General features: G+C 37.7%; 1 protein-coding gene across 2 annotated transcripts; it reads right to left on the bottom strand.

The window, feature by feature from the left end:
• On the bottom strand, window positions 1–25,927 carry THAP12 (THAP domain containing 12). 2 transcript variants are annotated; one of them, XM_012745025.3, is made up of 5 exons: window positions 25,686–25,927; window positions 12,295–12,415; window positions 8,653–8,760; window positions 5,304–5,340; window positions 1–2,839 (listed from the first exon to the last, which is right to left on the bottom strand). In XM_012745025.3, exons 1-5 carry the CDS (start codon window positions 25,772–25,774, stop codon window positions 927–929), a joined length of 2,268 nt encoding a protein of 755 aa, XP_012600479.1. In that variant the 5' UTR covers window positions 25,775–25,927; the 3' UTR covers window positions 1–926. The 2 variants fall into 2 exon arrangements, with proteins under 2 accessions (XP_012600479.1, XP_075858440.1); XM_076002325.1 differs by lacking the exon at window positions 25,686–25,927 and adding an exon at window positions 25,546–25,626.
• Window positions 25,928–26,119: the final 192 nt, after the last annotated feature.

A 26,119-nucleotide genomic window follows, 5' to 3' on the forward strand; every position in this document is an offset into this window, starting at 1 on the left:
TTTAAACAAAATTCACATTTTATTTAGATTGAAATAAACTATACAAAATTTATTTTCTTCACCAAAAATAACAGCAATATTTTCCATATTATTTCTAGATAAACCACAAAACATTTATTTTTGTAGCTTTTCCAGGTTTTGCTTATAAAACAAGACGAGGCAGTAAAGTCATGGAAAAAGACAGAAGAAAAAGACAAGTCAGTTGTCAGTATTCATGGCCTGATTTTGTCCTAACCATGAAACGGAAATGTCCAACATACATCTGCTAAAAAGCTTATGAAGATGTAGGCTCAACAAAGGAATGTAAACAGCAACAACCAGATGTGGAACAATGGCAGGCTCTTCCATTCAAACTTTGTCACTTGTTCCTTTAAGTTCATTTGATAAAGATAAAATCTACAATGAAATCCTTGTTTGATGAGCTCACAAGCTTCTCTCTTTGATAATTTCTTTTGACTGTCCATTACAGATTTTTAACAATATATTTAAAACTTCTACTAGCCAAAGGTCAATCATGGGCTTCATTATAAAATGTATTACTTCCTCCCACACCTCCTCAAAATTTATTTCTTCAAAGAATTTATAACTCAATATCTGATGTGGATCTACCGTGATAGTAAATGTTATGTCTAAAATGACTTAACTAAAACACTCCCAGAGTGCCACCGGCAGAGATCACAAAGAAGTAAAACGGGGCACTTTCAACGCTATCTTCTGGAAGAACAGATAGGTCTTCAAAGCATGAGAGTTCAAACAGGGGCCATTCAAATAGGTAGATTATCAATGGTTAAACTATTCAATGGAGGCCTATAGGCAAAGATAATCAGTGATTAAGTGCCCAACATACACCTTACAGCTCTTCTTTCAAATAGGGAATACAAGAGAAAGCCTATTTTAAAAGTCTCTTAGGTATTTTCAATGGTTTCTCAATTATCCGTAGGAAGCTCTGACTTAGTTGTATACAGTTTGATATATGTGTCTACCATTAAATCCAGATCATGTTTTATATCAAAATTTATGTTAAGCAAAGCCAAGTTACTTGACCTTTGGTCTGTCAAAGTGTTCCTCAAGTATGCTTTGAGACGCTTTCGTCCATTTTCGTAGCGCTCATTCTCAACCTTCATCACAGGAAGAATACACAGGACCTTTAGCAATGCATACACATTAGGAAAAAACTTGATGTCAGGCAGGTGGAGGGCTTCATAAATGGTGGATGGAAGCTCAATATCTTTCCCTCTATGTTTCCATTTAATTCTCCAACAATGAAGTTCAGCTGAGAGCGTGTCAGGATTGGGTAAATCACTTCTGTACATGTCAGCATGGTGTTCTTCTGACGTATTGAATTTGAGTTGACCCATGACTGAGGGTACCAGAGATAAACATTTAAGAGCTTTAAGGTGCTGTTCTGAGAATATATCTTTAAGTTCCTGAATAATGTGCTCCACTGTTGGAACACTTAGGGTTTCTTTATAGTAACTCTCAGAGGTTAGCTGAGGTTCCAAGTTACTTTGCTGAGCTCTGCGGAATTTCCCAGGGAGTTTCATCTGAATATCAAGTTTGGCAGCCAAATTTGTGGCTTCCTCAAACCAAAACTCATGATAAACTTCAATATTTTCCATCACTTCATTTAGTGAATGTAGTACTGCAGTCAAGCTACTGGCTGCAAAGAAGACATCAGAGGTTTGCCCCTGGAGATTTTTCCCAAAGGCCCTTGTAAAAGAGAGGACATTTTTAAGAACAACAATAGTAACAATGAAATCAAAATCTGTTACTGCACTACAGAGGACAAATGCTCGGCCAGCTATACAGTTATTCCATCTAATAGTTGTGTCACTATTTATACCATCTAAACATAAAACAAGTGCTTGCAGGAGGTCCACTAAAATTTCAAAAGCATCATGCCTTCCTGTCCACTGAGAATGGCAAATTTCCTTCAGTTCTTTACCCCTTTCTTCACTGTTCTGAAAAAGAACAGAAATTACATTATCAAGTTCTAAAAGCAGTTGTGGTGATCGATGGAAAAAAGAACAAACTTCCTCAATTGTTCCCAATGCAACAGATACTCCCATAACAGGCACTGATTTTGCCAACCACATATTTAAGGCACAGGAAGAGCAAAGTGTGTAGATAGCTTGGGGATATTTCTCTAAAAGTCTACAAGCAACAACTTTCATTTTGGAGGAAAACCCACTGGATACAATGTAAGCCTGGCCACGACAATACTCCATATTCAGCCCCCACTTTTCAGTTATTGTAGTGTGAAATTTCACAGCCAAAATTTCTGCATCAGCTTCATAGGGCAGAAAGCCCACAAACTCCTCTCTCAGGTTATGAGATTCGTCCACGAACCTCACCAGTACGGGTAGGTGCTCTTCCCCTGCTATGTCCACTACATCATCAGTGATAAGGGAAAAGAAGTGTGAGTCTCTCACTTCCCTGAGAGTTTCTTCCCGAATACAGCTCTCACAGATCTCTAGCATCTGTCTCTGCTGTATTTTTGAACAAAACAATGTGTTCACCGCTGTTGTCTCAAAGCGCTTTCTCAGGACCTCTTCACCAGAATTTATCCGGCACTCCAGCAGTGCTTGAAAGTTATCAGGAGTAAAAAGACCTTCTGGGATTTCGTCAGCCTCGTGTCCATCCAGAGGTATGTTTTGCTTTCCCATAAGAATCAAGATTTCAAACAGAGATTTTAGGTATTCTTTGTTTTCCTTCTCTTCAAGGGTTAAAGGTAAAATGTCCTCATCCTGTTCTTCACCCCCCTCTTCTGCACTGGGGTTCTGAGCATTGCTGTTGTTGGTTTCTTTATGTTTTTGCTCTTGTTCAGAAGTTTCATCAACTGGAAAACAAAGAATTATTTGACTAACAGGCTGATGACAAACTATACAAAATAAAAAAATTACATCTTTGATTGGCTGAACATTTAAAATCCACAAACTCATTCATCCAACATTCAGAGTATCTACTGGACCACAGACTTAGATACAAAGGTTAAAATAAGACACATTCTAGTGGGAGAGACAAACACTATAAACAGATATATTTTAATCCTGGATGTAAATGCTGTTATAAGATAGGAACGATTTTTATAAACTAGGTACTTCACATATTATACAGACATGTTAGACAGTCCATACCGCCAGAAAAAGGGAGAACTAATATTTACTATTATATATATTATCATATTTATATGCATCACATTATTTTTTCTTCAGGCGGGTGATGTCAAGCCCATTTGACAAATGGGGGCACTAAATAACTTGCCCAACATCATAGATACGGTTAGAAGGATAGAAGTGAAATTCAAATCCATGCTTGTCTAGCTCCAAGGTCCATGCTGATGCTGTTTCTATCAAACCATTAAGCCATTCTTTGTTCAGGAGATAAGACTATAAAAACCAATATAATATTAAGTAGATTAATGTGATTCTTAGGGCTAATACTAGAATACCAGAAATCTTAGCCTAATCTCTTCATATTTGGATGGGAAAACTGAGACTCTACAGGTTAATTGTCCTGCTCACAGTCATACAAAGTCAGTGGCAGCCCCAGGAAAAGAATTCAAATCTGAGGAATCACAGTTAGAACCTAGTTCTTAGAACATAAGACTATGACAGGGCCACCAAGAGTTGTACAGTATTGTGTGCAGTGTGGGGGGAATAGAAAAAATTCAGAACAAAGAAGTTGCATTCAATAATGACAAGGATAAGGAAGGAAGATAAGAGCGGGGTGGAGGGGCATTTCAGTTGGCAGGAAGTATTCCAGCAAAAGCACTAAGATGAAAGAGAGAAGCAGGCTGTCCAAGTACACAGGGAAATCTAGACTGACTGGAGCCTTTGTAAGCCACGCTTCTAAGCATCCCGAGCCCTTCAGAGCTTCACCAGGCTCAGTAAGTGAGGGGAACATCTTTCTCTCACCCCTCCTCAATTCAGATGGGACTGCTATTTACCACACACTACAGAGCAGTGGTTCTATACTAGGCAGGTTCCTAAGCCAGAAAGAGGTTATCCTGTACACCTGCCTACTTGACTCCCTCCCACCCTCTTCCCCTCTCTCCTCTACTACTTCTCTACTTGCCATCAGCAAGAACTAATTCTATTGTTTGTATTTTTTTTTCCCAAAAAGATGCTCAGTAAAGAGCAAAGAGTATAAAGTGCAAAGTAAGTCCCTCTCCTTTTGGCATCTTTCCATATGCAAGTCATAGGTGGACAAGTTTCTTCAGTTCCTTGAATCTATTTCCTTTTCCCCACTCTCCCTACCATTGCCTTATCACAAAGGCCTTTCAATTTTTATTTGGTCTCCTGACAGCCTAACTGGCCTCCCTGCCTCCAGTGTTACCTTTTAACCCAACAGTGCTCTGTATAACATGGAAATCAGGTCCATGTTATCACCTACTTACAAACCCCTCAATGGTTCCCTCTTGCCAACAGCCCACACGACACTGCAAGTACTGGCCCCCGTGGTCCCTTCTAGGTTCACTTTCTAACCATCATAATTTATAAGACGCTCTAATAACACCAAAATGAGTGTAGTTCCCCAAAACTAGTACCCTATTTCATGCCACTTTATTTCTGCATAGAATACCTTTCCCTCCTTTCTTTGCCTGAGTCAATGTCTCCATCCATAAAGGAGGAAAATAATAGTACTTATCTCAGGGATACTGTGAGAATTAAATGAATATTAGCAAAGCACTTAGAATAATGACTTGGCACAAGTACTCAATAAAAAGGTCATGTTAGTAATAACAACAGCAATAGGTGAAAGAAATAGAGGAAGAGGAGAAATAGTAATATCTGACAAGATAAAAATTCTTTGGTGACACAGCCCAGGTATCAGCACTTGCAGAAAGCCTGTGATAACTATTCTCAATGACACAATGTCACTAAGTGCCCCCACAGCATTTATTCCTTAAACACTTATCAAGAACTTACGATGCACCACAAAGTGGGTGGACAGAGATACAATACAGTGCCTGTCCTTACTGTGGCCCTTCCTTCCCTACACTGGGACGCCCTGTCTGTGTGCCTGACACCCTTACCACACTGAGAGCACTAGGAAGGAGGAAGGAAAAACTCTGTGAGGCCTGCACAAGGCAAAGCGTGTGGCACAAAACACTGAATAAAGACAAACAGAACTAAGCGTTTACGCCCACATACATTTCTGGACCACAGGACAAAACTGGGCACACACTTCCATCCATTCTCAAGGTAAGTTTTTAACATAAAACATATTTATTTGTCCTTACCAGGTCAAGGCCTTTTTAAAAGGCATTCAGAAGTTGAGTCATTAACACTATCACTTACTTTTTTTCTGTTTCAGTGTCCTGATTTCATCTTCACTCTAAATGACAAGAAAAAAACAAACCATCTTTAAGAAAACTGACTTCTAGTATCTCATCTTAGACTCACAAATAAAAAAGCCTATTTGGAACCAAATTTAATTCTTTTAAGAGCATAAATTCTTTGTATGGAATACATTCTTCAAACAGACAGATGATGGGAAAACCAGAACAATAATTTGCTAACAACTCCAAGCTTATAATAAAGTTCTAGAGCAAAAAGAGAATACACCATTTAACTTACTTTCTATCTAAATCTTCATAACTTTGGGTTACAATTGTTTACTGGCTAATAAAAGGTATGAAAGTACACCATGGCACTTGAGGTCAAATTTAAGAGGACACAAATCATCCCCCTTCCTAATTTAACACTGGAGATGCCACAGAGGTTGCTGAATCTCGAATCTTAACACACAAAAGCGATAAGTAATCCCTGGGAAGCAGAAGGTGACAAGAGTGCCAGGACGGAAGAGAAATGAATACAGAACATAGTAGGCCAAGTGGCACAGACAGGTTAGACTGAGGAAGAACTTTCCAGCTGTGTCCTTTAGTCTCCCTCCAACCCTCTACTAAATGCTTAAGTCATGACCCATCCCATTACTACTCTGTGGCAGGAAAGCAGCAGTGCCAGTCACAGTTGAAGACAGCAGGGTACCCACTGGGCAGCACTGGACATGGGGTGCTGGTAACAAGAAACATTAACCAGTAGGCTGGTCAACCTGGCACATTCCCTCCTTATACTGTGGGCTGCAAATTATAAGGTTGGCAGATCTGGAAGAGTGTGCCTGATATGAGGTATTTGAGGTTCCTTAAGGGGTAAAATACAAGGAAATGATAGCTACAGGGCAGGAAGTGGTTGAACTCCTTACCCCTGGTATATATTATGGGTAGCCCTCTCTATCAGTGGATTCAACCAACTGTGGGTCAAAAATATTCGGGGGAAAAAAAAATGGATGGTTATGTCTATACTGAACATGTGTAGACTTTTTTCCTTGTTTCTTGCTTCATTATTCCCTAAACAATAGAGTATAACAACAATTTACACTGTATCAGGTATTATACATAATCTAGAGATGTTTTAAAGTATATGAAAGGATGTGCATGAGTATAGGTTGCAAATACCTATCCAGGTTGCAAATATATCATTTTATACTGAGTATCTGTGAATTCAGGTATCTGAAGGAGGTCCTGGAACCAATCCCCCAATACGAGTTTTTCTAGAAAAATTAATGAAAAAAAAAAAAAAAAAGGAAAGGTATCCAACTCATTTTATAAGGCTAACAGAACTTTGATATCATAAACAAATTAGGACAGCACATGAAAAGAAAATCATAAGCTAACACTTATAAATGCAAAATCCTAAATAAAATATTGACTACTTGAATTCAATAGCATATAAAAGCAAACATATATTATAATCAATTAGGGTCCATCACAGGAATTTAAAGGTGGTTCAACTTTCAGAAAATTTATTAATGTCATTCATTGCATTAAAGAATTTTTTATAATTATGAACTTTTCTACTTAATAGCTGCAATGAAAGCATTTGATAAGTTTAATAGGTTATGATAAAAACCTTGAATATTAGAATGGAATTTCCTTAACTTGACAAAAACGATTTAACAATACCAACAGCAAACATCATAATTAATGGACCAAGGCAAGTGTGCCAACAGTTATTGGAACTGCTGAACATAGTAGGGATTTTGACTAAATAATAAGGCAGGCAATAGAAAAAATTAAAATAAGAATTGTAAGAAGAGATAAACTTCTCCTTACGTGTAGATGATATAATCAGTTACACAGAAAATTCAGTAGACTATTAGAATTAAAAAAATTACTCAAAAATTTCAACCAGAATATATAATCTATACTGACAAGAACTATAATATTTAGGAAGTAATCTAAGGAAAAAAAAAAATATTTTTTTAAAGAACTGCAACAAAAACCCTAAAACATTTTCAAATATTTGATTTTCTGTGCTTCTAAAAGTATGTTAATAGTCTTTTCAAAGAACTGGTATTTAGTTTTGTCAATGATTGCTGTCACCTGACAACTAATTTATTGGTTTTTTTTTTTCCCTATTCATGGATGGGACTAATTAATATGGTAAAGATGTTGATTCAAAACAATTATAATGAAAATCACAACAGAATTTCTAGGAGAACTTGACAAAAGGATTTTCAAATTTATACAGAGGAATAAAGGTCTACAAATAGCTAAGACAGTTTTGAAAAAGAAGAGTTAAACAATCACCCTAACTGAAAGTAAAATAGATTACAAAGCCATGAGAATAAGTGTGTTACAGATGCAAATAATCCAGTGGAATGGAACAGAGCTCCCAGAAACAGCCTTCCATATATGTAAACTTGGTATATGATAAGAGGTGGCATTTTATACCAGTGGAAGAAAAAACAAATTAATTAACAGACTATACTGGGAAAACTGGTTCTCTATAAGGAGAAAAATTAAGTTAGATCCCTACTAGACACCTTACATAGAAACTCCAAATGGATCAAAGACCTAAATATGACATGTAAACACAGATGAGAATAAGGAAAATTAGATAAATGTTATCTTTAAAAAGCACAAAGTAAGTAGATTGATATGACATGTATTAGATACAATAGCACAGACACCAACAGGTTGGGGAGGAACAAGAATGATAACTGGAGACAAAGAAAAGAAAGTAATAAAGCAAAATAAGGGCCTCGCTAGTGGCAATGATGACAGAAAGCCATAGACTGAGGAGTCTGAGTAATTTAATTTTATTTACCTAAGGTAAAAAAGAAAAAAAAAACAGGTATGTTTCAATCTTCAGAAATGAAGGATATGAAAGGAATATAAAAATATGTATAAATTATGCCTTATACAGAGATTTGGGAGCTTTTTCTAAGCCCTGTCAGTATTAAATAGTGAAAGAATCCTCATCTTTAAAATTATCTATGCCTTGACTTTTCTTTACTCCTTTGTGCTGAATTCTGAAAACAAACTTCATTTCCATTTTCCTTACCACAGAAGAAAAGGTAGCTTATTTTTTTCTTCCCCAGGAATGAAAGGAGCTAGTGGCCTATAATTAACACATTCTGGCCAAGTCAACCAGTATCAACTAGCTATCAATTTGAGGGAGATTTTCCAATTTAAATACTGAAACAAACTATCATCCAGGTTACTTTAATAATAATCGTAACATTCATTTCCCATTATACTTACTACCTCTGAAATAGAGTAACTTGGATTAATTTTAACATAAATGCATCTATATTTGACTTCCTAGTATTATGAAGGGGGAGGCTGAAAGCACATAGACATACCAATTCTTTTATTCGTTTTCTGTGTCTACTGTGTGGGTTGTTCAAATGACTGGTAAGATCAAATATTGTTGGTATTGCATTATCTCGAAGAACTGTCCTATAAGGACTCTGAAAAAGAAAAATGTGTTAATTCAGAGTGGTCTTTAAGAATGTATTGCATCTGCCCTTCTGTCAATCTATTATAAATTAAGGAATTGAACTGATGGTAGGCATAAAAAAGAAAATGTACTTGTACTTTGCATATCTATTTCTAATTCAGCCTCCTAGCTATTTTATCTGTTCTGTCCTTCCATAAGCCTACCTAATCTACAGGAGTCACAAGTCTTCCAAATAATCTGCCCTACTGTATATTGTATAATAATGCTTCCCTTCTTCACCTTCTGTTCACTCTACTTTTGCTAATATTACTGAAAAGCATCAAGGCACAGTGAAAATAATGTTGGACTTGGACCAGGAGATCTAGGAACTAGTCCAAAGTCTACCAGTGGCTCATTAAGAGACCCAGGCTAAATTACTTTCCCTTTTTGGACCCCAGTTTCCTTTTCTGAATAAAATTTAGGTATTGACCTAAATCAACATTTCCCAAAATGAATACATACTAATGATTATATTTGCCATTTCAGTTATATCACCACAATCTACTCACTTTTTTAGTAAACACTGTCTTAAAAATGGTAAGAATAATGATTTGATGGGCTAGTTATGTGTTTAACACATGTTATGAAACTTCATCACAAGTGATATACATAATCATATTTCTTTTTGTTTTTTGAGACAGAGTCTCACCTGTTGCCCTGGCTAGAGTGCCGTGGCGTCAGCCTAGCTCCCAGCAACCTTAAACTCCTGGGCTCAAGGATCCTTCTGCCTCAGCCTCCTGAGTGACTATAGGCATGCGCCACCATGCCCAGCTCATTTTTATGTATATATTTTAGTTGTTCAGCTAATTTCTTGACACACACACACACACACACACACACACACACACACACACACACACACTTTTTAGTAGAGACGGGGGTCTCGCTCTTGCTCAGGCTAGTCTTGAACTCCTGAGCTCAAAGGATCCGCCCGCCTGGGCCTCCCAGAGTGCTGGGATTAAAGGCGTGAGCCACCATGCCCAGCCCATAATCACATTTTTGCAAATGCTAAACTAGTTATCTCTAAATTTCCCTCCATATAATCTTATCATTGAAGGATGATCATTTTCTACCCTACTTCCTATTAACCTAATCCAACCTGGCTATAAACTGGATGTATACTTAGATGATAACAGTCTTCCACAGCCAGCCCTGAGGAGGCTGGGTAGGGACAAGAAGTTTATGAAGAGGGATAGTAACAGATAAATAACTGCTATTCCATTCCCTCCATCTAGTACAAAGAACAGTGCCTTTAATTTCTTCTTGAATTCGCAATGATAAAGACAAAACATACTTCATTTAAACAAGCTTTCTTAGCAGTGATTGTTTCAAAGTAGTAAAGCATGTTCAAAGAATATGCCAAACAAAAATAACTCCTAAATTTTTTCACCCAAAGAAGGGAGGTTGGGAAGATATGAAGGGAAAACATATATGTAAATGGAACATATTATCTTGGGTTTTATCCAAAGGGTGCTAAACACATTTAGGAAGAATTTCTATTCAAACCCAATATTTTCTAGTTCAATTCCATGCATCATAGAAAACAAAGAAGAAATACAGACTTCCTAATGATACTCAGCTTCTAGTGTTCAGCTTCCTGGGTCTACCAGGGAGTTTGAATCAGGGACTGATCAGGAATGCAATCATTGAAGGGAGCCAAACTATTATATCCAAAGCTTCCCATCTTTCCCACTGAGCAAACATCTCAAAAATAAGAAAACACACACATACAGTCAACTCTTGATGCCTTGCCACTTATTAAGTAAGGAGGGGAGGGATAAAACACATTAACAAATTTAAAAATTCAAATCAAATTAATTTGCTGTTTGCAAATAAAGCAAAGATATTACACACCAGAAAGCAGAATATATAAATGAAAAACATGGGAATATTTTATAAATATTTATTTATAAGTACACATGCCAAAAAATGCTATCTTCCAGTTCATATCTCATTTGAAGATTTAATCTCTAACTGCTGAATTAAGGTTTGAGCATACAGTAACAATCTTATTCTAGCATCAAAATAATATTAATATTTGGCTTTGGTTGAACTAGTCATGAATGTTTACTGATAAGATTTTAAATGCCAACTAATGAAGCTAAAATTCTCAAACATTTGGATATAGATATCAGATAATCCAGTTTTAATAGTAACATTTTCTTCTACATGTATAGAAAGAACATTTTCTTATATTTGGATTTATTCAAGATTGAAGAATCGTTTGGAAATAAAGAAAGCAAACCTAGCTCATCTTTCTGTTCTATTCTCCAATTAAACAAGAATATAAGAATGAACTCTTTATTTTAAATTTCTCATATTAATTTGGTTGGAATTATCTAACTATCTAAGAGACCATATTTATTACTAAAGTAAAAATGCAAAAACGCATAAGGCTTATGTATTTAAAATAATAATTTGGGATATTTTTACTTAATGTCAAGAGCATAAAAGTAGTTTGCCTTTTAAATATATGAGACCGATTATTTTGGTTGCTCATTACTACCCTCTCAACAAAGCAAGGCAAAAATATCCCTCAAATATTCGTGATCAAACTGTTGAACCGGAATTGGCTCACCTCCCAATGACTTCACAAGTATCTGCTTCAATTAATTTTGAGAAATAAAATAACCCAATCATTCTTTAGTTTTCTGATGCCTCTGCAAAATGTATCTGAAAAAAATATCAAAATAAAGTGCTGCATAACAATATATAGTGTACCTTGAAATCAAGTTTATGTCTATCTCAATATTTGTGATATTATTTATACCTAAACAGGAATATATTATTTAACAAAACTGTCTTCCTAACAGTTATTAAAGTGTTTCAAGTCTGCTTTATTTCAATAAAATCTGCCCTATTTGTGCCTTTTACAAATCACAGCAAAAGAATCACAGATGGTTAAAACCTTAGACCTCAGGAATTATCTGGTGTAATCTCTTCATTAGAAACTAGGGCCCAGAGAGGGGAAGTGACTTGGCCAAGCTCAAACAGTTAACAGTAGGTGTTGACTTGAAATTGCAAATGACTGATGGAAATTACCTGTATGATTTGTTTCCTGTTGTATCTAGCACATAAAACTTAAGGGTTGGTACTGACAATACAAATAAAAACATGAAAACAAAGAGCTCCGTTCCTAGATGAAGATTATACTCATAAAAAAGCTCTAGAGAACTGCTCCAAATAAAAACACCAACTTTACCTTAAATAAATATATACTTTTATAATAATCTAAAATTTCTCTGAAAACTAAGTTTAAAAGTGATAACCTCAGGTAACTAGGCGGAATGGGGCATCAGGACCAGGGTCTGGGGGTGGGAGGGTTTTTGCAAAAATCAGGTTTTAAAGAATAAAAAGATGCTATGCGGCTCCAAATCTGTATTCATCTTAAAGTGGCAGGATACAGGGATACCTTCCAACACTAATAAATATTTTATACTTCCAACAAGAGAGAGAGAGAGAGAGAGACACACACACACACACACCAAGCCCTTCTATTACTTACAGTTCTACAGATCATAGAGGTCTCAAAGTGTTTGGCACATAATCGATAATGTTTATTTAGTTGATCAGGTGTTTTATCTTCTAAGTCTGCTCGCCTACAATTCTCCACCCACTTCTGGCATCTATAAATAAAACCAAAATACAATTATGGAATATCAGCTCAACATTTAAATTTCAGCCTTCAGTTGTAAGTCAAATATATATTATAAGCAATGGATTTTTGTGCCCCTCCCCTAAAACATAACACAATTTGGAGAATTTGACTAATAACACAATGAGAGTTGGAAGTGACCTTATAAATCATTTAGTACAAACCCTTCACTTATAGACAAAGTTAAGAAGTAATTTATTTGGAGTCACGTATAAAATCAACAGCAAAACTAGAACTTAAACCTGGGTCTTTCAACTCCCAGAACATCCTAGCATCAGAAAGGATTCAATCATCAGCAGTATAAGCAAAAAGTTGCACAACCATGAGGCCAACAGCCTAACATTCCCTTCAGGAGTACAACTTAAGCAAATCAAATAACATTGTCATCGTAGAAAATTAAATGTTCTACAAATAACTAGAGTTTCTTAGGGAAGCATGAAGACTACTTGTTTGCTTTATTAGGAACATGATTTATTATCTACAATGACATGTATAGACTAGACTACAATCTCCATGAACGCAGGGATTGTGGCTAAACAATTTAGCACATAGAAAGTGTTAAAGATAGGAAACAAGACAAAGTTCATGGCCTACTGGTGCTTATGTATTTGCAGAAAAACAAATAATAATAAAAAATAATAATAATAATGCTTACCAAGCACTTATCATGAGCCAGACATTGTTCTAAGTCCTTTCCAAGGTGGATACTATTATTATCTCCTTATGCAGATGAAGAAACCAAGGCACAGAAATATTAAGTAATTTCCTAAAGTCACAACTAGATCTTTCTCTCATTCCTCAAGTTTCTAATAAAAGTTCTGCCATGGTTAAACACTGTCACAAATCTGAAAACATATCCATTTTACAATTACATGATAGTATGTTCTTATATTTTAACACTATTGTCTTACACCCCCCACCACACATACATGCTGACACTCAATTCCCTCTACTCACAGCTACTTGGGAGGCTGAGGCAGGAGGATTGCTTGAGCCCAGGAGTTCAAGACCAGCCTAGGCAACACAGCAAGACCCCGTCTCTTAAAAAAATATTTTGCTAGGCGCAGTGGCACATGCCTATAGTCCCAGATACTGAGAGGCTGAGGGAGGATCCCTTGAGCTCAGGAGTTTGAGGCCAGCCTGGGCAACATAGCAAGATCTTATCTATAAAAAACAAATAATTAATTTAAAAAAATTCCCTCCACTCTAAAAATGTAAAACAATGGTACTCTTGGCCCACAGAGGATGAAAATTGATGGTGAAGGTCAGGCGTGGTGGCTCATGCCTGTAATCCTAGCACTCTGGGAGGCCAAGGCAGATGTATTGCTCAAGGTCAGGAGTTCAAAACCAGCCTAAGCAAGAGTGAGACCCTGTCTCTACTAAAAATAGAAAGAAATTAATTGGACAACTAAAAATATATAGAAAAAAATTAGCCAGGCATGGTGGTGCATGACTGTAGTCCCAGCTACTCGGGAAGCTGAGGCAGCAAGATTGCTTGATGCCAGGAGTTTGAGGTTGCTGTGAGCTAGGTTGATGCCACGGCACTCACTCTAGCCTGGGCAACAATGTGAGAATCTGTCTCAAAAAAAAAAAAAAAAAAGATGGTGAAATGTGTATACTAAAACTGTATCTGAATTGTACAGCATTTCATTCAACAAAGTATTATTGAACACAGTAATGATGCCTAAGATGTCCATATTTTAACATTTTTGTACTTGTACATTATGATTATAAACATTTATAATCAAAATCCAAATATTAAGTCTAAAAATTGTTTTACTATAAAATAATTTGTCATACTGCTACAGTTAGGTTTCTTTTTTTAATTCTTAAATCTCCGGAGTCCTTCCACGTAGAACACTATTGTCTATGTTACCTCTGAACTGAGTTGAAACAGCCTTCTGATACCATTACCAACTTATACTTAATCAAGAACAGATTAAGCATCAGGCAGAGTGCCCAATTAACTACTCCTTTGTCTTTCCATAGCAAATATTTAAGAATAAATCTAGTAAAAGATGTGCAAGACCTCTAATAATTTTTTTTTAAGTAGACTTAAATAAATGGAGGGACAGACAAGTTCATGGATTGGCAAACCAAATTCTAAAGATATCAACTCTCCCGAAATTGATTCACTGATTCAATATATCACAATCCCAATAATTTCATGAGAGCACGAGAGAAAGAAATGACAAGATTATTCTAAAACTTTTTATACAGAAATTCAAAAGACCAAGAACAGTCAAGACAATATTGAGGGGGAAAAAAGAAGATGAAAGACTTACACTAACAGATATTAAGACTTATTGTAAAGCTTATTAAATAAGTCAGAGTAGTATTGGTATAAGGATAGAACAATGGACTAGATAGAGAGCTATGTATACTTAACACAAAGGTAGCTTTAAATAGCAGTAAAGATGGATTTTTTCAAAAAATAGTGCTGAGATAGTTATATATCCTTATGATAAATATATATCTTGACCCCCCCCAGTTTCATACTATACACAAAAATAAATTCCAAGTGACTGTAGATGTAAATAAATACAAAAGGTAAACAAAGCTTCTGAAAGAAAACACAAGAGGCTATCTTTATTACCTTGGAGTAGACAAAGATCTCTTAAAGAAGGCAACAGAAAGCACAAACTCTAGTGGAAAAATGAATAAATTAGGCGACTTTAAAGTGAGTAACTCTTCTTCATCAAAAGAAGCCATTTAAAAGTGTGAAATGGCAACCCCAAAAATGGAACAAGATATCTGCAGTACATATAACCTATGTATGAAGAACTCCTAAAATTAAACCAGACAACCCAAATGGGCGAGTGACTTGAACAGGTACTTTATAACAAAAAGGTCATAAAAATGAACAATATATAGATTTTAAAAATGTTCAATCTCATTGGTCATCAGGAAATATCAATTAAAACCATTAACAAAATATTACATACCCTCAAGAATGACTACAATGTAAAAGAGATAATAGGAAATGTTGAGGAGAAGGTAAAACAACTTTGCCCATCAACAACAGAAAAAATTGTGGTATATTCAATGGAATACTACTTGGCTATGAAATGAACAAACTACCTATGGTACTACAAACTAAGCATGGTATTACAATACTAAGCAGAAGCAGCCAAGAGTACATGCTACATGATTCCCCCTTTAGATGAAATTCAAGAATAGGCAAAATTCATCTATGATGATTGTTTCAGAAAAAGTGTTATTAACCTGACCTGACCTGAGATTGCTATCCTTGACAGGTCTATTTGTTAAGGGTCTTGGGCTGGTGTATGGGAACTTGGCTGGTAAATAAATACTACACAGAAGTAAAACTTTTCCTAACTATGCCTAGACTGTTTGTGCAAACAATATGATTTATACTGAACACCTGCCCTCCCTTTGGGAGTTTGGAGTTTTAGTATGTGCCAGGCAGAAGCTGCTATGTGACCAGGCCCCAGTAAAAACTCTGGGCACTGGGTCTCCTCTAATGGCCTTCTCTGAGCAGAAACATGGCAATACATGCTGCTTCATTTTCATTGCTGGGAAAAAGTGGGCTCTGCCTGACCCCTCATGAGAAGGAAAGCATAAACAAGCCTACACATGGATTCTTCCAGACTGTTCCTGTGTCTTTTCCCTTATTATGATCCAGATGTGTATCCTTACTACAACTCTATATTAAATTTCACCTGTGAATACATTTGAGAAGGTGAAAGAGCTGGGAGTAGATACAAAAGAGGCTTCTGAAGTGCTGATAATGTTGTATATTTTGAACAATAAAAATGCTTCCCCTCACTCTTTCTGTTCCCTCCAAAACCCAACTAATCTAAGGTAATTTCACAATGGCTGCCACTGAGAAGAGGGGATAATGACTAGGAGGGCCATGGAGGAGAAGGAGTTTGGGATGCTAGTAATATGCTATTTTGAAAAAAAAAATCTGGGTGAAATTTTCACGGAAGTGCCACTCTGAAAATCCAACATGCTGTATGTATACTTATGATTTGTGATATGTGTATATGGTTTTACATCAAAAAAGTTATACAAATTATATATGACCACAGTAAGTCTTTTTACATATTTTTGAATGCATGTGTATATGTACATGTATATATACTTATTTATGGTTACATACATATAATTGTCTTTCAAATTTTTACCAATGCCTCCCCCTTTTCCAGCTCTCCCTTTCATAGTTCTGTTCCCTGTACTCTAGATTCTGTGGCCTTTTCCCTTAACAGAGTGGAATGATTCCCCAAAGCCACCTGCTTGTCTCCATCACTAACATCCTGACTCAACCATTATTTTTTACCTGGTTTACGCATAACCTCTTCCAAACTGGTCTTTTGCCTTTCCTAACCTCTTCTCCATGACGCACAATGGATATTTAAAAAATAATGACAATAATTTGAGAATGTCTTTCCTCTGCTTAAGATCTTTTAGTGGCTTCTCATTACTCTTAAGATAAAGAACAACTACTCACGTCTCATAAGACCCTACACAATCTGGACCTTGTCCACCTTTCCATCTTCACATTGTACCACTCTTCCAGTCTATCTTTGCCCCCTCACATGCCTTACTTCAGTTTCATGAATGGACTGTGCTCATTTCTGTCCTAGGGCTTTCCCCATGTTGTTTATTTAACTTATCATACTACTCTTCTTGTAGCTTTTTATCCATTTCCTTTGCATAGTTAACATTGGCTCAGCCTTCAGATCTTAGCTCAAATGTCATTTCTTGAAACTTTTCCTGATTCACATGTGTATATAGGTAGGTGTATGAATATGTCATTTCATATGTCATTTCAAATGTCATTTCTTGAAATTTTTCCTGATTCACATGTGTATATAGGTAGGTGTATGAATACGTATATACACACAAAAATCCAAGTATTTAAGACTCTCCACCTCTCTATATATGCTCTCTGAACATCTTATATTTACCTTACTATATTATTCCCATCAGTATAAACATGCCCTTAACATCTCCCATCTTAAAAACTCCCTTAACCCTCATCCTCTACATAGGAAAACTTGTTAAAAGAGTCCATTTCCACTCCGTCCACTTCTTTATCTCACATTGTCTCCTTAATCAATTCTAAGGAGGCTTTGTCTCTATCCATTTTCCACTGAAACTGATCAAGAAAATTATTAATGACTTTCATCCTATAAAATCCAGTGGTTACTTTCTACCCGTTCAGCACTACTTGACCATCACTGACCACTCCTTTTTTGCTTTGTTTTTAATGTGTTCCTTCAATGGTTTCCTCCTAATGCATTTCTAAAAGTGCATTAGAAAGAATACTAGTCAAAGTATTATCCCCTCCCCGCTTTTGTTAAAGGTTTCATGGTCAAATAACTTTGGGTAATACATATTTTATCCTATCCTATTCCTGGAGTTTTAGACATTCCTACAGGATCTTGAACAAGTCAGCTAACCTCTCTGTGTCTACTATGGTCATCTATAAAGCAGATTTATGTCAAAATTTATTGCAAGGGTTATATGAAATAATGCATATAAAAAAGAACAGTTCCTGGCACAAAGAATATGCTATATTAAAAGTATTATTATTTGTATTACTACTCACAGCATTGCTCGGAGGATTAAATGAGATGATATGAAAATACTTCATACTTCAGAACACTGATTCCCAAACTTCATAGTCTCAGGACTCCTTTACACTCTTAAATTATTGAGGACCCCAAAGTGCTTTTGTTTATGTGGCTTTTATCTATCAATATTTATCATTATAGAAATTTAAAGTGAGAAAAAGTTTTAAATATTTATCAATTCATCAAAAATACCAACCTATTACATGTTAACATAAATAATATTTTAATGAAAAATAACTACATTTTCCAAAACAAACAACATTTAATGAGAAGAATTACACTTGTCCATCTCTGCAAATCTCTTTAATGTCTAGGTTAACAGAAGATACCTAGATTCTCACATCTGCTTCTGTATTTAATATACAGCCATATGTTGTTTTGGTTGAAGTATATGAAGAAAATCCAACCTCACAATGATACAGAGTTAAAGGTTATTAAAATACTCCTCCTTTTCCATATAATTATGGATGTTGTTCTTTGATACTATACCAAAACTCCACAAGTAATGGTTCCTTTCTTTTTTTTTTTGAGACAGAGTCTTGCTCTGTTGCCCGGGCTAGAGTGCTGTGGTGTCAGCTTAGCTCATAGCAACCTCAAACTCCTGGGCTCAAGCAATCCTCCTGCCTCAGTCTCCCAAGTAGCTGGGACTACAGGCATGTGCCACCATGCCCAGCTAATTTTTTCTATATATTTTTAGTTGTCCAATTAATTTCTTTCTATTTTTAGTAGAGATGGAGTCTTTTTTTTTTTTTTTTTTTTTTTGAGACAGAGTCTTGCTTTGTTGCCCAGGCTAGAGTGAGTGCCATGGCGTCAGCCTCGCTCACAGCAACCTCAAACTCCTGGGCTCAACCGATCCTTCTGCTTCAGCCTCCCGAGTAGCTGGGACTACAGGCATGCGCCACCACGCCCGGCTAATTTTTATATATATATATTAGTTGGCCAATTAATTTCTTTCTATTTATAGTAGAGACGGGGTCTCGCTCTTGCTCAGGTTGGTTTCGAACTCCTGAGCTCAAATGATCCGCCCACCTCGGCCTCCCAGACAGCTAGGATTACAGGCGTGAGCCACCGAGCCTGGCCCTTGAGACAGAGTCTTGCTCTTGCTCTGGCTGGTCTCAAACTCCTGACCTTGAGTGACCCGCCCACCTTGGCCTCCCGGAATGCTAGGATTATAGGGATGAGCCACCACACCCGGCCTAAGTAATAGTTTCTTAAAGATTAGCTGTAATGTGGAAGCTGAAACCAGACCAAAGAGCTTTTTCATACTGTTACATTAAAATCCACTGGTCTTTCACTTTTAATATACCTTTTATGCATGTATGCCTCTGTAAAATTCATAAATGGGGCATTTGGAAAATATTATTTCAGTTAGTTATACAGACCATCTGAATGTTAATGCATGTAACTTAAAAATCACATTTATCAATATTATCAGTGATCCCATCAGGAAAGTCTTTAAGTATTGGAGAGCTGTCAAGCTCACAGTGGCACATACAAATTTTCCAAAATTCTAATTTTCACCTGAATGCTCAAATATCACTTGTTTTGCTTGAAGTGGCAGGCTTATTTCATTTATTTCCAAGAAAATGTCTGTCAAACATCCAGATCTGAAGAATCATATTTAGAAAATTCTAGAATACACAATACACAACTTAACAAAGAGACCATCATTTGTTATGTAGCCCCCAAAAGATTCCACTGTCCATTCCTGAATGAGTATGAAAAAGACAAATAACATCAGAGTGTTATGAAAACAGTTCTGACATGTGAACTCCCTGAAAGGGTCTTAGGGGCTGTTGTGGTCTGAATATCTTGTGTCCCCTCAAAATTCCTATGTTGACACCGGGCATGGTGGCTCATGCCTATAATTCTAGCACTCTAAGAGGCCAAGGCGGGTAGATCATTTGAGCTCAGGAGTTTGAGACCAGCCTGAGCAAGAGCGGACCCTGTCTCTACTAAAAAACCAGAAAGAAATTAGCTGGACATCTAAAAAAAAAAATAAATAAAAAAAAATATATATATATAAAATTAGCTGGGCATAGTGGCGCATGCCTGTAGTCCCAGCTACCTGGGAGGCTGAGGCAGGAGGATCGCTTGAGCCCAGGAGTTTGAGGTTACTGTAAGCTAGGCTGACACCACGGCACTCTAACCCCAGCAACAGAGTAAGACTCTGTCTAAAAAAAAAAAAAAATTCATATGTTGAAACTTAATTCCAATGCAGTAATGTTGGAAGGTGGGACATCTGGAGGTGATTAGGCCATGAGGGTGGAGCCCTCATAAACAGAATTAGTGCCCTTATAAAAGAAGCCCAATAGAGCTTGTTTGCTACTTCCACCACGCGAAGACATGCAATAAGGCACCATGTATTCAAAATGAAGCAGAGAGCAAGCCCTCACCACATGCCAAATCTGCTGGTGACTTGATCTTGGATTTCTCAGCCTCCAGAACTGTAAGAAATAAATTTCTGGTGTTTATAAATTACCCAGTCTAAGATATTTTGTTATAGTAGTCCAAAGGGACTAACACAGGAACTCTCCTGAGTACCCGAAAACCACTGTTTTACATTTTACAAGGTAGAGTACATCAACTCTCAATTAACTTTGATTAAACTGCCAGAAGAACTCCTGGATGAGTTAGTACTAGCTACCTGAGGAGGAAGAAGACAGCTTCAATTGCCCACTTTAATCAGAGCAATTAATTATCCTATATCTTCACCTGGTTTGGGGATGAACTCCACTATGAGCTGTCCCCAGGTTCCCACCAAGCCTAAGCATTAGGCACATCACCCTGGGGCAATCAAGATTTGGGTAGTGATTTTTTTTTTTTTTTCACTTAACCCCTGCCACTGCCCCAAGCTGAGTTGATTATATTATTTTACTTAAAAAAAAAAAAAAAGTACATTAATGTCACTTTTACTAAACCAGTAAGAACTAGTAAATTCCACACTCTGTAATTACTCTTGAATTTTAAATTATTTCTAAATAGCCATTTCTAAAAGTGTTCAAGGAATTTATAAATATGATGAATGGAAAATGTACTGTTTAATAGCATTAAATATATTTATCTTTGTTAGTTAATAATGTCAGTTAACTTTTGAAGAATATGTTGGCAATGTCACCTTTTATCAACTTCCCTATAACCCATTTACCTAAAAAAAAAAAAAAAACTTAAAATATTATTATTAATTGAATAAACACCTTTGGAAACTATTTCTCTGTTATAACTAACTCTGAGAACAGTGAAAAGGAAAGCCTCAAATACAGTAGAACTTGAAATCATGAAATTTGGTTTGGATAAAAAGACCTTGAACACATTAAGGAAAATATGCCAGACATACATAAAAGGACAAATACTGCTATGATTCCACTTATATGATTTATAAGGACTGAAAGTGGATTCGAGGTTATCAGAGGCTGGAGGGCAGGAGAATTGGAAGTTATTGCTTAATGGTTAGAGTTTTTGTTTGGGATAATGAAAAAGTTTTGGAAATAGTGGAGATGATTGCACAACATTGTAAATGTAATTACTGCCACTGAATTATACACTTAAAAATGGCAAATTTTGTTATATGTTTTACCAAAATTTTCAAAATAATGTAATATACCAAAAACCCTTGAATTGTATTCTTTAAGTGGGTGAATTATTAATACATGGTATGTGAATCATATCTCAATAAAGATCTTTAAAAAGAAGAATAAAAGTTCATGATTTGGTCTTGAAATATTCAAAGGGTTCTAACACAGAAAAAACCCACAGACTCAGTGTGATCCTGAGGACAAAACTAGGGCCTCCAAAGCATAAATTACATAAATAAAGTATAGATTTTCACTCAATACAAGGAAGAAACAACAGCCTAAGTTATCCAGAGTCTGCAGGTGTTCCCTCACAAAGCAGAGAACCATTATTACATTACATGTCTTACAGATGCCCACCTGTCAGGAATGCACAGGGCTCATAAACACCTTTATGGTGGAATGCAAAATTATATACCTCCATGTTTTTCTCAGATAAGGACCCTTATGTTAGATTCCCAAAGAACAATGACTCCCCCACCCAAATGGTTAAAAGCCACTATTATTGAGGAAATTCTGGCATTTCAAGGGAGATATCACTAAATCTTAAAACTCCTTTCAAATCTGAGATTGTAAGCCCCTATAGGCTATACTCCCCTAAGGAGTATAGTGGAAAAAAGCATTCACTCTATATGGATGCAAATAACCTGTGGTCCAGAACTGTCTAGGGGTGCCCTAATTATGCAAGTAAAATAAACTTTTTTCTACTTTTTCTTTGAGACAGAGTCTTACTCTGTTGCCCAAGCTAGAGCGCCATGACATCAGCCTACCTCACAGCAACCTCAAACTCCTGGGCTCACAGCAACCTCAAACTCCTGGGCTCAAGCCATTCTCCTGCCTCAGCCTCCCAAGTACCTGGGACTACAGGTACATGCCACCACACTCGGCTAATTTTTTCTATTTTTAGTAGAGTCTTGCTCAGGTTGGTCTCAAACTCTTCACCTCAAGTGATCCTCCTGCCTTGGCCTCCCAGAGTGCTAGGATTACAGCTGTGAGTCACTGCACCCAGCAAAAATAAACTTATAATAATACTCTTGGGCTAAAATTTGGGTAAAAGGAAGATAATATTGGGATGAGGCTAGGTCAGAATAAGATGCCCCTCTTCACTGCGCCCATGAAACCCAACAGCTATTTCTCATTCTCCTAAGCTAGTTCCCCCTCATCTCCCTGAACCAGAAATACTGGGAATGCCTCAGACCTACTCTCTGCATATCTTGCAAATTCCTTAAGTAACCTTACCCAGTATCATGGCTTTAAATACCCTCTATAAACTGAGAACACCTATATTTACAACCACCAGTCTGGAGGTCTCTGAATTTCAGACTTGTATATCCTATTACCTATTCAAGACATTGTTTTTTAGGTGAAATTCACGTAACATAAAACTAACCACTTTAAAGTAAAAAAGTGGCAATTAGTACATTCACAATGTTGTGCAATCATCACAACTATCTAGTTCCAAAATATTTTCATCACCTCAAAAGGAAACTCTGTACTAGTTAATTAGTTGCTGTCCATTCTCCCTTTCCCCCAGACTCTGGCAATCACCAATGCTTTCTGTCTCTATGGATTTACTTATTCTGGATATTTTATATAAATGGAATCATATAGTATATGATCTCTTATATCTGCCTTCTTTCACTTAGCATGTTTTCAGGATTCACTCATGTTATAGTATGTATTGGTACTTCATTCCTTTTTAAGGCTGAATATATTGATTACATTTTGTTTATTCATGCATTGATAGACATGGGTTGTTTCCACCTTTTGACTATTGTGAATAGTGATATTGTGAACATGCGTGTACATTTGGGTTTTTTGAGTACAAGTTTGAAATTCTTTTGGATATATACCTAGGAATGGAAGTACTGGGTCATATGGTAATTTTATGTCTAATTGCCACTCATATATTTTGATTTGACTTCCCTAATAACTAATGATGCTAAGCATCTTTTCATGTGTTTGTTAGCCATCTATATCTCTTCTTTGGAGAAAATATATTAAAGTCCTTTGTCCATTTTTTAATTGGGCTGTCTTTTTGCTGTTGAATTGTAAAAGTTCTTTATATATCCCTGATACTAGACCCTTATCAATTGTAGTATTTACAAATATTTTCTTCCATTCTTTTCCCTTTCTTGGTAATGTACTCTGATACACAAAGTTTAATTTTAATGAAGTCCAATTTATCTCTTTATTATATGTGCTTTTGGTCTCATATCTAAGAGTGTGCTGCCAAATCTAAAGTCAGAAATATGTGCCCCTATGTTTTCTTCTAAAAGCTTAATGGTTTTAGCTCTTATATTTAGGCCATTGATCTAAATACATAGGCCATTTTGAGTCCATTTCTGTACATGGTATGAAGAAAGACATCTATTCTTATTAGGGCTCTAAAACTTCACATGTCCCAAACCAAACTTTTAATATTCCCCCAAACCTGCTTTTCCCAGTCTTCCCTATGTCAGTAAATGCTCAGGTTAAAAATCTTGGAGTCATCCCTGACTCCCCTTTTTCTCCTACAATTTACATGCAAATCATTAGCAGATCCTGTTGGCTTTACCTTCAAATCCTATCTCAAATGCAACAATTTCCCACCCTCTCCTCTTCTAATTTGGATTACTGCATAGCCTCCACCTGGTCTTTCTGCTTTCACCTTAGCTTCCCTACAATCTATTTAACAAGCAGCCAATGATCCCGTTAAAGTTTAAGTCTCTGCTCTAAAACCTTCAATGATTTCCGATTTCACTTAGAATAAATGCCATAGTGCTTTCCCTGGCCTATAATGTCCCACACAATTTGCTCCTATCATACATACACCTTTCTGGTCTCATCTTTCCCCTCTCCCTCTTCCCCTAAAGCAATTCTAGCAGTTCCTGGCTACCTTGCCTTTGCATTTACTGTTTCTGGAATGCTCTTCCTCAAAATAGCTTCAGGGCTGGCCCACTCACCTACTTTGATCTTTGCTCAAATTCATCTTGTTAGTCACGCCTTCTCTCATCACTATTTAAAATAGCAAATTGTGCGTCCCTTGGTACTACTTTTTCCCCTACCCTGTAACTTTGCTTTCTTTTTCTCCATAGTATTTATTACCATGACAAACTATATATATTTTACTTGTCTATTTCTCCCCACTAAAATACAATCAGGAGAGACAAGGACTCTGATTTGTTTGTTCATCTGTAAAGCCCGCTGCTCAGAACAATGCGTAGCACACAGTAGGCCCTCAAAAAGTATTTGTTGAACTAATAAATAAATTGCAAGCTACATTATAATCGCCTGTTGTATCTGTTCCCCTAATAGACTGTGAGCTTTCTGCAGGCAGTGACACTGTCTCGCTTGCCTCTGAATTCTCAGCACCTAACATTAATGCGCGGCACATAGTAGGCCTTGACTTTAAATGAACGAACCAGAAAGGCCTACGAAACATCCTTAGCCTTTCAAATACAGTCCCTACGCTATTCACTCCCTAAATATAAGTTAGAGCGTATATATTACTTCAAAAAAGAGGTTTAAATACCAATTCCCACACACTCATGGGTATCTTCTATTACCTCCACTATCACCAAGTGAGATAATGAGTGACGATCAGAGCCAGAAATTGAGCCCTGAACCGTGCAAAGACAAGGCCGAAGGAGAGAGTAGTAGCGACTTGACTTGAGATCAAAGGTGGGCGGTCTCCGGTGACCACAACCATAGAGCCCTAGTCTCTCTTTTGACAGCTAAGGGAACTGGAGCCCAAAGAGGAAGGCGACTTGCCCGAGGTCACACAGCAAGTTAGCCACGGCGACAAACCACCTCACCCCGTTTCCGCGCGCCACCCCAGTAGCCTCACATTTCTGGTGGTGCCATCTGCGCAGAGCCCCCGCTTGCGCACGTGCTCCGAGGCCCCCGGACGCCCGCCCGCCCACGGCTCGCGGCCCTGTCCCCACCTGGGTCCGAGGCTGGGATCTACGACAGTGCGCCGCACCCCCTACGCGCCTCTCAGCCCAGGAGCCTGCCTGGGGCCGCGGGTTGGCAGCGCTCACCGCGGAGGTGGGCCCGGACTGCCAGTTCGGCGCCCGCCGCTTACCTGGCCGGATCCCGCGGGAACCTGAAAAAGGCCAGGTCGGACTGCGTGCTCTTCCGCGTGCAGTTGGGGGCAGCGCAGAAGTTCGGCATCGTTGCCCGCCCGCCGGCCGGCCCAGCCCTCCCCTCCCCGCCGCCTCAGGGCAGTCCGCCCGCCCGTCGGGGCCGGGGAGGGGAGCCAGGCCGGCCGGCCGGCGCGGCAGGGCCGGCGCGCGGGGGAGGGGCGGGCGGCAGAGAAGCCGCGAGGGGCAGGAAGGGTGCCGCGGTCCGAGGCCGGGCTGAGGACGCAGCTCCACAGTGCTGTGAGCGGCCGGGAGGATTTACCGCCGCCGCCGCTGGTGCACCTCCCGCCCGCCCGGGACGCTGCCGCCTCCTTCCCACAATGCACCCCGGCGCCCGGGGGTGCCCTCTCTTCCCTCAGTCTTCCTCCCCCGCCCC

The sequence above is a fragment of the Microcebus murinus genome, chromosome 4 (assembly GCF_040939455.1).
Source record: "Microcebus murinus isolate Inina chromosome 4, M.murinus_Inina_mat1.0, whole genome shotgun sequence".
NCBI lineage: Eukaryota > Metazoa > Chordata > Mammalia > Primates > Cheirogaleidae > Microcebus > Microcebus murinus.